The sequence below is a fragment of the Meles meles genome, chromosome 5 (genome assembly GCF_922984935.1).
Source record: "Meles meles chromosome 5, mMelMel3.1 paternal haplotype, whole genome shotgun sequence".
In the NCBI taxonomy this organism is placed as follows: Eukaryota; Metazoa; Chordata; class Mammalia; order Carnivora; family Mustelidae; genus Meles; species Meles meles.
Window position 1 is genome coordinate 8,884,090 of NC_060070.1, and position 12,724 is coordinate 8,896,813.

Consider the following 12,724-nt stretch of genomic DNA (forward strand, 5'->3'; position numbering starts at 1 on the left):
TCACTTACTTGTGGAACATAAGGAATGACATGGAGGACATTAGGAGAAGGAAAGGAAAAGTGAATTGGGGGAAATCAGAGGCGGAGATGAACCATGAGCAACTGTGGACTCTGAGAAATAAACTGAGGGTTTTGGAAGGGAGGGGATGGTGGGATGGGTGAGCCTGGTGGTGAGTATTATGGAGAGCACGTATTGCATTGAGCACTGGGTGTGGTGCATAAACAAGGAATCTTGGAACACCTAAAACAAAACAAAACAAAACAAAATAAAGTAAAATAAAAACATTTGGAGCTTAACTCTATATCTGATGAGTAGAAGTTGATTAGAAAGTACTAGATGATCCTATATTGCTACACGTCACATTCGATGCCATTACTTATTGCTACATCAATCCTGATTTCATTATTAAGTCTTTGTATCCCTGTGCCTCAGAGCCTAGCATCGTCACTGGTCACAGAAGATATGAGTTAATTACTTAATGACTTACTTTATGAATTAAGGATTCAGCCAGGTTTGATCTATGAATTAGGCGGATTGAATGTGCGTAGGTCTTTGGAACTCTGGGTTGACAGTTCAGCACAGAGTACAACACAGTGACTCATGTCTTCCTACGGCTCAACTATGGCCCACTGCTGGAAGCTGCAAGAATTCTTTCACCTACTGAAAAAGAATTGTGTTGGTAGGCATACCATATGTTGTGGGTTGAACTGTGTCTCCCCAAAAGCTATGCTGAAGGCTAATGCCCAATATCTGTGAACGTGATTTGGAAATAGGGTTTTTGCAGATATAATCTAGTTTAGATGATGTTATGCTTGATTAAGTTCAGCCATGATCCATTGTGACCACTACCCTTATAAGAAGACTCATAGAGAAGACCATATAACAAAGGAGACAAGAGAATGGAGTGACACATCTATAAGCCAAGGAACATCAAGAATTGCTGGAAACCACCAGTCACTAAGAAGAGACAAGGATGGAGTCTTCTCCAGAGCCTTCGGACAGAATATGACCCTGCTCTACAGATTTCAGACTTCCAGCCTCCAAACTATGAGAGAATAAATTTCTGTTGTTTAAAGCCACCCAGTTTGCAATCTTTTGTTATGGCAGCCCTTGGAAACTGGTATACCATGAAATATAATTCTCCAGCTGCTGATGGACTTCCAACACAAGCCAACATTCTTCAAAAATCAGGGGCTGACCTCACAATGTCACAGTAAGATGGAGGCAGGACACTGCCCCACACATGCCACCCCCACATATCCTGTTCTTGTCAGGTCATGTACATAAATATATTTGGTGTATACCACATGTAATCAATACCAAAGAAAGCACTCATCAATACCAACCATTCAGCAAATATTTATTAAGCATCTTCTCTCTGCAGACAGCATATCATTCTAGGCAATGAGGAGACTTCAGTGAATAAAACTAACAAAATGTCCTGCTGTCATGGAGATTATAGTGCAATGGAGGACAACAGCCAATTATCAACTACAAAAGCAAAGTACCTGAACTATCCGGTGGGGCTAAAGGTTGTGGAGAGAGTTAAGCCAGGATAAGAAGTGTTGGGGGGTAGGGATAGGATTACACTTTTAAACTGGGGAGAAAGTGGTCACATAAGGCCCCATGAGATGTTGCATAAAGAATCTGGAGACAGTGAGAAATGTACCCATAGATGTTTATGGAAAGTTGTTTAGGCAGAGGGGACAGTAAATACAAAGGCGCTGGGGCTGGAAGGTCCCCAGCACATTACAGAACCAGCAAGGAAGCCAGGGAGCTGGAGCTGACAGTGAGGGAGGGTGTGGTATAGAAGATGATTATGTGTAGCCCTGAAAACTTGTTAGGATTTGGGTTTTTATCTAAGAGAGATGGGGGGCTACTGTGACTTCTGTGAGTTCATGCATCATAAGAACCACTGTGACTCCTCTTTAGAGAATAAGGTGTAGGGAAAGAGGGCAGAAGCAGGGAAACCAATAAGGAGGTTCTTGCAGTAATCCCAATAAGGTGGCCTGGACCAGAGTAGCAAGCAGTAATTTCCTGCTATGCCAAATTACATACCACGAGATCTCAGAACATACAAAAATACTGGCAAGCTAACTGTAGTGATCTCAAGCACTCAAGAATGGGCGAAAATACTTCTTAAAAATAGGCTTTTACCAATCTCAAAAGGTAACATATTGCATAGTTTCATTTATATGACATTCTCGAAATGCCAGAATTATAGAGGTGGAGAATGGTTGGTGGTTGCCAAGGGTGAGGTGGAGTTAGGTAAAAAGGAAGGTGAACGTACATACACACATGGTAAAATTACACAGGAACCCACACAAGCCACAGGTCACACTGGTGAGACGGGAACCGTAGTGGATGGTAGAGATGTCAGCTGCCTGCCAGACCCTGCACTAGAGTTATACAAGCTGTCACCTTTGGGAGACACTGGGGAAAGGATACAGGAGATCTCTGCATTTTTTCTTAAAATTGCATGTGACTACAACTACCTCAAAGATGACGCTTTAAGAAGCCATTCTTAAGAAATAGTCCTTTATGCCTACAGTGGAGTCCAAAATCCTAATCCAGATGCTTGGGGGAATAGAGCACCCCAGGGCAGACTCCTGATAAAGGATCGCTGATAGCACCCTTGGAAACTGAGCCACCCCCCTGCCTATCACACCAGTCTCACTGTGGAACAGGCTCCCCGAAGCTTTCTGTTTCTAGGTGCAAGCAGCTGTGTGGCACCATCACGTCTCCCTAGGGGACTTTATTTTATAAAACTCTGCTGTCCTAAGATGGTGCCACTAAGAAGGCAGTCTGCCCAGCCATCACCTGGCCAACAGCAGCCCCTGGCCGGGGTCTTCAGAAGGCCGCCATGGCCTGGCCTGGCTGAGGTTGCTGCTCCCAAGCTCCTAGGAGACCACACCTGATTGTCAGGGTCCCTGGCCTGTTCCCCTGCCCAGCGCTGTGAGTTCTGGCTGCAGTGACTGCCAGTGGGATTTCACCCCAGACAAACATGCCGTCCTCCCAAGTTAGCCATCATGGTGCACCCAACCGCTCACTGCAATGCCACCTAGTATAGCCATAGAGCCGGTGCTATGGAACCCGCCATCCACCCTGTGCCAAGGACAGCGCAGTCTCCTCCTCAATCTGTGTCTGTTGGCTCTAACCAACCACCTGTCCACCACATAACAGCCTTCAGACCCCCAGAACGAGTGGATGCTTAGGTGGCCTTTGAACGGAGTGTCACTATTTAGACTCTAAGAGCCTGCATAAATTATATCCATTGATTTTCTCCTTCCCAAGTTACCCACTGTTGCTGCCCCCACGAACTCCTAAAATTACTGACACCGTTTTTTCCCTTGGAAACTAAATTCCATCCCCAGAACCACCCTTGACCCCAAAGCCATTGTATTCAACTGTTTAGCTCCCCATCTTAACTATAATCTACCCACGTGTGGAGGCATGAGACTCATGGTAACTTGGAACCCATTCCAAGATGGGGCTGTGCTATGCTAGAACATTTCAGGTAGAACTGAAGGCAAAGACAGTAGTTAGGATCTATCAGCTTGGTCTATAAAGTATGGAGAAACCTCCCAAATCTCAAATAAATCAGAAGATCTAAAAGAACACCACCCCCCTGGCCTGACTCCTGCACTGTCCGCCACTCAGCATCCATGCGACTCCCCACTGTGCACACTACTTCAATGGTCATTGGACCATCTAGCAGGGCTGTCCTTCCAGCCCTGAATGCAACCATTCCCACAGGAGCCACTTTGCAGGAGCCACCAGAAATGCATATTTCTTCAAAATTGTCACGATGTTCTTTGCCTCTCTGTGCCTTCACACACATGGCACGGTGTTCCTCCACCTGAAATGTCCTTCCTTGCCCTCCTTCCCTAAGTAATGCCCACTCCTCTCCTCAAAACCCCGCTCAAATATGGCTTTCCTGGATGTCCAATCCGATTCCCCCCAGGGACTGTCCTAATATGTACCACACTGTGTGCATTACCTCCCCTACTCCCCTCAGCCTATGCCTTCTGGACAGAAGGACTGTGTTTATTAGACTTGGTATCTCTGCATCCGACATATATTAATGCTAACTGACTGACTGAATGGATGGATGGATGCCCTTTCGATGGAGACTCATGCAAAGTTACCACCAGAAGGGACCCTTAGCCATGTCCATAGTCCGATCCCCTCACTTTGTAGATGAGAAACAAGCCTGCAGAATTATAAGCCGTCGAAACACACACAGTGTAAATTAGCAGCTAGGTCAGGTGCAGCAAATGTGGGTGAAGAGATGGGACCCAATAAAATAATCCCTAAAAGACAAATCCCAGCATTTAGAGAATACTGTTTTCTGAGAAGTTCCAAACACCTTAACAATAATGCTCTTACAGTCTTCTCACCTCTATGAGGTGACATAGATTAACAACTCATGTCTGTCAAACCCATAGATTAACAACTCATGTCTGTCAGCAGTGTTCCTTGATTTACATGGTCTGCTGAAAACAAACTTGAATTCTGGGAACCTTGTGGTTACAACACAAGGCTGAAAGGCTCCATCATAAGGATCAGGCATCCACAGACAACCACTCTATTAAACTCTGAGGGTTTCTGTAACTAACTAGACACAGAGCATGGATCTCAAGGGCAAGTTTTTTTTTAAGCCTTTAAAAAGATTCTTTTTAAAAATTAAAAAAATTATTTTAAAAAAATCTTTAAAATTTTTTTAATCTTTATTTTTTATTAACATATAATGTATTACTTGCTTCGGGGTACAGGTCTGTGAATCATCAGTCCTACACAATTCACAGCACTCATCAGAGCACATACCCTCCCCAGTGTCCATAACCCAGCCACACCATCCCTCTCTCCTATCCCCCCTCCCCACCTCAGCAGCCCTCAGTTTTTTTCCTGAGATTAAGAGTCTCTTGTGATTTGTCTCCCTCTTGATCCCATCTTGTTTCATTTTTTCCCTCTGTACCCCCCACGAATACCTGTCCTGCCTCTCAAATTCCTCATATCAGAGAGATCATATGACAGTTGTCTTTCTCTGATTGACTTATTTCGTTTAGCACAATACCCTCTAGTTCCATCCATGTCATTGCAAATGGCAATATTTCATTTTTGATGGCTGCATAGTATTCCTATATAAGGACTACTTCTTTATCTTCTTTATCTATTCATCTACTGATAGATATCTAGACATCTAGGTTCTTTCCATAGTTTGGGTATTATGGACATTGCTGCTATAAACATTTGGGTGCATGCGACCCTGGTCACTACATTTGCATCTTTAGGGTAAATAACCAGTAGTGAGACTGCTGGGTCATAAGGCAGCTCTATTTTCAACTTTTTGAGGAACCTCCATACTGTTTTCCAGAGTAGCTGCACCAGCTTGCATTCCCACCAACAGTGTAGGAGGGTTCCTTCAAGGGCAAGTTTTAACAGGAGTCACTAAGGAAGGGACACTGCCTGCCATGAAGATTGAGCTTGTACCCAATGCCAAATAGATTTGGAGCAGGGAACAGGTTCACTACAACCTCATCTGAACTTCACCCCTACTAGAGTTCAGCATGCTTCGGTGTGTGACAGGATCATTTCTCAACAGCCAATGGCAGTGTGACTGTGGCGTAGATTTAGAAGGGCATATTCTGAGCCAATCAAAAGTGGTGGACCAGCTCCCACTGCCAGCCCAAAGGAGAAAACACGGGGAATTCAGCAAACACCCAAATTGGAGCTGGGTTAGCCTACAGGAAGCACAGAGGATGTGGGTCTAAAAGACTAGGGTCCAAATCCCGGGATACTGCAAACTACAAGACTTTGGGAAAGCCAACGAACTCCTGGGAACCCAGTTCCCTTGTGGTGAGGGGAGGATGTTACCAACTTCATGAGGTTGCCACGAAAATCAGATGGCATGACATAGAGATGAATGTTAAACTTGGTGGCACTTTTAACTGCCAGTTAGTATTAAAAAGAAATTAAAATGCACACTGAAGAACTCCAGGTAAAAATGAAAGTAGAATTGTGTAGGGTGTACCATATAGATTATGATGCTATTATAATTTGATCATTTCCTCCACATACAAGGGGCCACGGCCGAAAAATGTGATTAATAACATGAGCAGCTCTCCAGCTATTCTGCTAGACTTAGAAATCAGCCTTAGATCGCGCATTACTCTCCCCAGATACAAAAAGCATCCAGGGAGGTCAACCGGGAGGAACTTGAGACGGGTTAATCAACTCACTCAAAACTGACTGGCAGTACTCAAAAGGTCCATGTCCTCCTCCCACGTCCCTTGTCCCTCCACGTCTTCCAGCTGCTGCAGTTCTGGGGGGCCGGCAGAGACGCCATGGGTCCCCCAGGGCTCAAGAGCTGCCGACCCCTGCTTTAGCTTTAGGCTTTCATGCTCCCCCTCGCCAATGATCAAGACTAACAAGCACTCAATTCCAATCTTTTTTTTTTTAAAGATTTTATTTATTTATTTGACAGAGAGAGACCACAAGTAGGCAGAGAGGCAAGCAGAGAGAGTGAGGGAAGCAGGCTCCCCGCCGAGCAGAGAGCCCGATGCGGGACTCGATCCCAGGACCCCAAGATCATGACCTGAGCCGAAGGCAGTAGCCCAAACCACTGAGCCACCCAGGCGCCCACGCATGATTTGTCCTCCCTAACTTACTGTCTGAAGGAAGCTTCAATAAGGAGCAAAGCTGACAAAAGGCAAACATTAAGGGAAACCCAAAGCAGATAACTGCACATTTATCCTAGTTTTCTTATCTCTGTAAAGCCACCGTGGCCAGGGCGCCAGTGCAATGGGCCAGAGGGCTGTGGTAACGCCGCCACAAGGCCAGCAGCGCCCTCTAAGGGCCACTGGGCGCAAGCGCGGCCGCCCTCGGGGCCGAGAGGAAAAGGCGGGGGGGGGGGGGGGGGGGAGGGGCGGGGGGGGGAGGAATGTGTCTTCCTCATGACGCCACCTAACTCTCAGTGGCACAAAGATTCCTTATTCAAAATTTCTAAATTTTAACCATCTGGCCCATACTGGAGAAATTTCCTTAATGAAAAATCAATAATAACACAATTCCCAAAAACAGAATTAAATTCATACTCTTTGCAACAAGACAAGGATAAATTCTATAAGAAAGGAAAAGATGTTAGCTCATGTGTATAACCAATAACCCTCTCCATATGCCCTAATATATGCTTGCTAAAACTGATAAAAGAAGTAAGCAATATCTGTCCCTGCCTCCAGCTACCCAGCTCTTGTCAAAGTCACCTAAAATTTCAGGTTTGGATATATTCCAACATAAATATTCTATGGATTAACAAGTAAATATATGTATGTTTTCTCTTCTTCATTTTTATACCTTTAAATACTCGCCTCTATATTTTCAGGCTGAAATAAAATGTCCTATAAGAGATTTAATGATAACTTAAGAAATCCCCAGTTCCATAGGAACAATGAAGAAATGTTTGCTCCTCATTCAGTGACAGGTGATGGGGTCCTTCCTGAAATGTTTGCTTTTAGCCTCCCCTCCAACCCTCACCTGCAGTAGAAGAATAGCAGCTCCCAATGACGGGCATCTCCCAGTCCCCAGAACCTGTGAATATGTGACCTCATGTGGCAAAATGGACTTTGCAGATGTGATTGAGTAAAGGACCTGGAGATGGAGAGATTATTCTGCATTATTCCAGTGGGTCCAATATAATCACAAGGGTCCTCATAGGTGAAAGAGGGAGACAAGAAGGTCAGAGTCACAGAAGGTAATGTGTGGGAAAGAACAGAGTGACAGGACTGCTGGGAGAGGCCGCTAGAAGAATGTGGGCACCTCTAGAAGCCTGAAAATGTTAAGGACCAGATTCTCTCCAAGACCCTGCAGAAGGAACACAGCCCTTTGTTTTAGCCCAGTGAGATCTATTTCAGAGTTCAGACTTCCAGACTTACAAGATAATAAATTTGTGTTGTTTTAAGCCACTAAATTTGTGGTAACCTGTTACAACAATAAATAAGAAACTAATACAACTCCCCCCCCCCCCACACACACACACACTCCTCACCTCCTCCCCTGCCTGTTTTCAGGGAATGGAGCTTTATAACTCAACTAGAGATATGAATGGCCCTGGGAAGACATATTGATAATCCTCTGGAACCAGCCGGTGACAACTCCTCAAGGACATGAACTGTCATTCTGAAATTCTGTTATAACCTCTGATTCTACAGCAACAAATTGATGAATGTTGATGAATTAAACATTTCTTTCATCTGGGTGGGCTCCAATGCACAAGACAAAAGGAAAGGATATATCCATCCTTTCTTCTCAAAGAGGACAAAAGTAGGTGGGAAACCCTGCAGAACTGGGCATAGATTGGGCCACAGGAAGACCCTTGAAGACTTTGGAGATGGAAGGAATCTTTCCATTCACTTGGACTAGTGGAGACTGACTAGCTGGTCCAAGGCTGGCCACCCCGCATGTGAATGACACCGCACTGAGTCTCAGAGTCAGGCATCTTGATGGAGGACCTACTTCTCCTTTCTATCCCAGGGGCTATCAAACTTCCTCTTCTCTGGATTCCTGTCTACTCTTAAATTAATGACTATCTCCCAGAGGTTATATTTATGTTGGTTTTATCTGTTGTGATCTACTAAATATAAACTAGGCATGCATTCCTCTGCATGCGTTAAATCATTTTAAAATAGCAGCAGCAAGCCATTTCATATTGGCATTAAAACACTTATATTTTATGAAAAATAAGTGTTTTCCAAAACAAAAAGAAATGGAAGAGTGGCATTGTTTTACACTTTGGCACATCTCTTCAATAGGAGACAGCAGGATCTCTTCTCTGCTTACGTCTTCAGTCCATTATAATAATATGTTGTAGTTGAAGTGCCTGAAGAAAATCCAACTTCACACAGCTCTATAACTGGAAAAGTATCTTAACAGTCTCATGAGTCTTTTTGGAAAATCTTTGATACTATACCAAAACTCATCAAGTAGCGGTTTCTTCAAGGTTGGTTGTGATGTAGAATCTGAAACTGTATAAAGAATTTTTCATACTTTGTTACATGAAAGATCCATTGGGCTCTCTTGCACTTTGGCTGGATCTTTTAGCTAGGCAAGATTTGGTAACTTTATGCATTGGTCACTTGGAATTTACTGGCTCACTTGGTTATGTAGGTCATCTAAATGCTGACACGTTTTTATAAGACAATATTTAAACCATCACATTCATTTATCTCACCACCGATATTGTTAGAGAAGTTTTTAAGCATTGGGAAGCTTTCAAATGATATTGGAGAAGACTTGGCAAAATTCCAATTTTCATCTGAAAGCTCAAATTTTATCACTGGTAAAACATACTATCCGTTATTTTACTAGAAGTGACAGGTCCTCTTGTTCATCTTTGAGAAGGTGTCCTCCAAATACCCAAGTTTGTCTGTGGTCATTTTTTCTGGTAAATATGGCGTGCCATGAAAAAAGAAGGTAGTTCAGTTCACAACTCAAACTATTACACAAGAGCTTTTCCTTAGGATTACCTCAGGATTACCAGGATTTTTCTTCAGGATTATCACTGAACTTGGGCAGTCCACAGAAGTAATTTATGTCCCTTTCCTGTTCCTTCCCACAAAATATTAAAAAGACATGCATCCAAGGGTAGAGATTTGTAAAATTAATAATTTTTACTGTTGCACCAGGACATTCCTAACTGAAACTGGCATATCTCTTCTTCACTTCAATGACTATTAGTTCATTATGGCATCAAAACCTCAATTCACCCTAAAATACTGGCAGTTTCACCCACCAAGCTTTCTACCCTTGCAGAAAACATCAACACGGGAAAAAAACAAACAAACAGTATCTTGCCATTTCTTTGAAGATTGTTTTGACCTTGCAAATTCCCTGAAAGGATATTTAGGTTCTAAAGAAAAAAATTAAAGTCACCCATAACCACCCTAAGAGAACTGCTAGAAATATATATAAGTGTGTCCTCACATTTTTAGAGATATGTATCCTATCAGACTGGCAAGTGCCACTGTAATCTCAATGGCTACCTAGCAGGTTATTGCAGGGAGGGATGGTGGAGGCACCATTTGCTTATTTTGGTTTATGTTTTAACGGACCACCAAAGTAAAGGGTTTCTTTTGATCTTTCATGTGCCCTGCAAATCTCCTCTGTTTTAAGGAAAGTTCCTCTGAGCTGTGGTGGCCTGCCATTTAGAGTGGCTCTGGGTGCTTTCATTATAAGGATTCTGGATCCTCCCCAAGGTCTGGGGAGCAGGGGAAGTCTTGACTCAGGCAGCTAGCTGGGCCCATGGGTTGATTCAGCCAGAGAAGGAGCGGTGTGCCCATGGCCTTGCTATCAGACCCAGAATCCAAGTCTGGAACAGCGACTGCAGCTATGTACGGCAGGACAGACAGGAAGTCTTCCAGAGGAGCAGATGAAATAAATTATGTGCCCCGTGATTTCTTTCACAGTAGTGGGGAGCTGTCTGCAGATTATATCTCTTTCTTTCCTTCTATTATTTCATTTAAAGGCAGTAGATATTCATTTCAAAATGTGCTGGTCCATTTCTAGTCTGATCATCATTTTCCTGCAAGTCCCACGTCAACACAGTCGAGCGAAGTGCCAGCAAGCATTCCAGCTCTCACATTCCACAGCTCAGTGAATTTACAGAGCAGAAGGCAAGCGAGGGCATAGCATTTCGGGAGCTGCCACACAGAACCCTCACTCCAGGCACACGCAAATGTAACCCACTGGGCAGGTGGCAGAGGAATCCAGCAGGAGTGAAGCTGGAATCATCATGAAGCCAGGTTAGCATTATTTCCAGCTCCAGCCCATTTTCTGAAACAAAAACTCTTTCAACATTCAGAAAACTTAATTTGGGGGTGGGGGTGGGGGAAGAAGCCATGGGTTGTAGGTGGGGAAGTCGAAAGGTTTTAAAATAGCTTTATTCTTGTTAACTACTGCACCAAATATTCAGTCAATGCTTTCCTAGAGATTGTTAAGAGAGGAAAACAAAATCTACCACTGGTCCTGCCTTTTAGGAAGAAGTGACTTCGGTCATCCCACCAGGTGGCATAAACCTGCTGCAGAGGTACCCACCATAAAGAACTGCAAGACGTGACCCCCCCCAACTGTCCCTCATTTCCCCTTTTTAAAAGGGCAATAAGGACACTAAATAGCATCATCAAGCAAGTAGCCTTCCTTGGAATCACATCTGAATTTTTATAACCCAGCTGGGAGTGAATAGTATCAACAAAAATGTGGACTTCTTGGATTCCTACAAACTGATGGCATAAACAAAAGCCTCGCCGTTTCTAGTGTGAAAATGCCTGCACAGGAGGTGGGAACAAGGGCCACCAAAGGCTTAGCGATGAAAAACCCACCACAAACTTTAACTCTCTGCAGGAAACCTTCAAAGCTTCTGATCCCAGCACGCTGGTATTTTCTGAAGAGTGCTGCTCACGTTTCATCCCCGAAAGACAGCATCCTTCCCATCCCCAGCCCTGTCTCTTCCGGGAAGGGCGAGCTTCTCCCAAATCAGCTCTCCCACTTTACCTCTCCTTCCTCTCAAGACCAAGGTCGTCTCCCAGCTCCAAAGTTACCACCCAGAGGTACTGGCTTCCGTCCGTTTGCCGCGGACGCTTGGGCGCCGGGGTACCCGACCGCCCCCGGGGAGGCTCGCAGCTTTCCCCCTTGCGCTTCTAGAAGAGTCCTGCCGCCCTGCTGGTCTCCCGAGTGCCACCCTCCAACAGACATCCCTACCTCCGGGCAGGTGAACTGAGGAAAGGATCCCCACAGGGAAATTCTTGCAAAGAAAAATATGACCCCCACCTCCACCGCAATGCCAAAGCGTCGCTTTTCTCTTTTCTTTCTTGTTTTTCCTTTGCCTGAATCTCTCCAGGAAGTTAGCCTGACTGCTCGAGTCTCCGGACTCTGGGGCGTTCGACGGCAAAGTTGAAACCAAGGGCACTGAGGTCCCCGGAACCCATGGTGTCCCCGCGCCCGACTCCATGCGCCAGGTGCCAAGTGCCCAGACCCCGCGTCCCCAGCCGCCCCTCCGCGCCGCGACCCGCGAGCGATGAGGACGCACAGGTTAGTGACACGACACGCACAGCACAGAGCGGGACGGCGGTCCCCGGAGCGACAGGCAGGGTGGGTGATGCGCGGAGGATGGACAGAGAAGCGGCGAGGAGGCGCGGAGAGTCGGGCAGCCGAGCCCGGGACTGCGCGTACCTGGAGCCCCCGCCGGGGACACGACGGGCAGCAGCGCGGCCAAGAGCAGCAGCACCCAGGGCACCGGGCACCGCGCGCGCGGGGCCGCCCCGGCCTCGGGCGCCATCGGGAGCCCGGGGTGCGCGGCGAGCTCGGCGGGCTGGGCGGGCTGGGCGGGCTGGCTGCGGGGTGGGCGCTGGGAGGGAGTCAGGGAGCGCGGAGGCGCAGCCGTCGGGTCCTCGCCGTCCGTGTGGGTGCGCGCGCTCTGCGCGGTGGCCGCGGCGCCCTGGCCCAGCGCTGATCGCTCCGCCCGCGCACCGGCCGCCGCGCCGTGTACTGAGGCCTCGGGCCGCCCGCCGAGCCTTTTGGCCGCGAGCGGGCGCCCCCTGCCGGCGGCGGGCTGGCGGGGCGGCGGGCCCCGGCAGGAGGGGCACCGGGTGCCGCGTCGGGGCTCCTGTGCCCGAGCGCCCCGGAACCCCGCTTGGTGGTTCTGAAAATTCGGTGATTCTCAGGGCAGTGA

General features: G+C 46.5%; 1 protein-coding gene across 1 annotated transcript in view; it reads right to left on the reverse strand.

The window, feature by feature from the left end:
• FNDC1 (fibronectin type III domain containing 1) overlaps positions 1-12,511 on the reverse strand; it is a 108,328-nt gene extending 95,817 nt beyond the window's left edge. Inside the window, exon 1 of the mRNA XM_046006351.1 lies at positions 12,226-12,511. Within this exon, the coding sequence (XP_045862307.1) occupies positions 12,226-12,331 (106 nt within the window). The 5' untranslated portion in view covers positions 12,332-12,511. The remainder of the gene's footprint in view (positions 1-12,225) is intronic.
• Between the last annotated feature and the right edge of the window lie 213 nt (positions 12,512-12,724).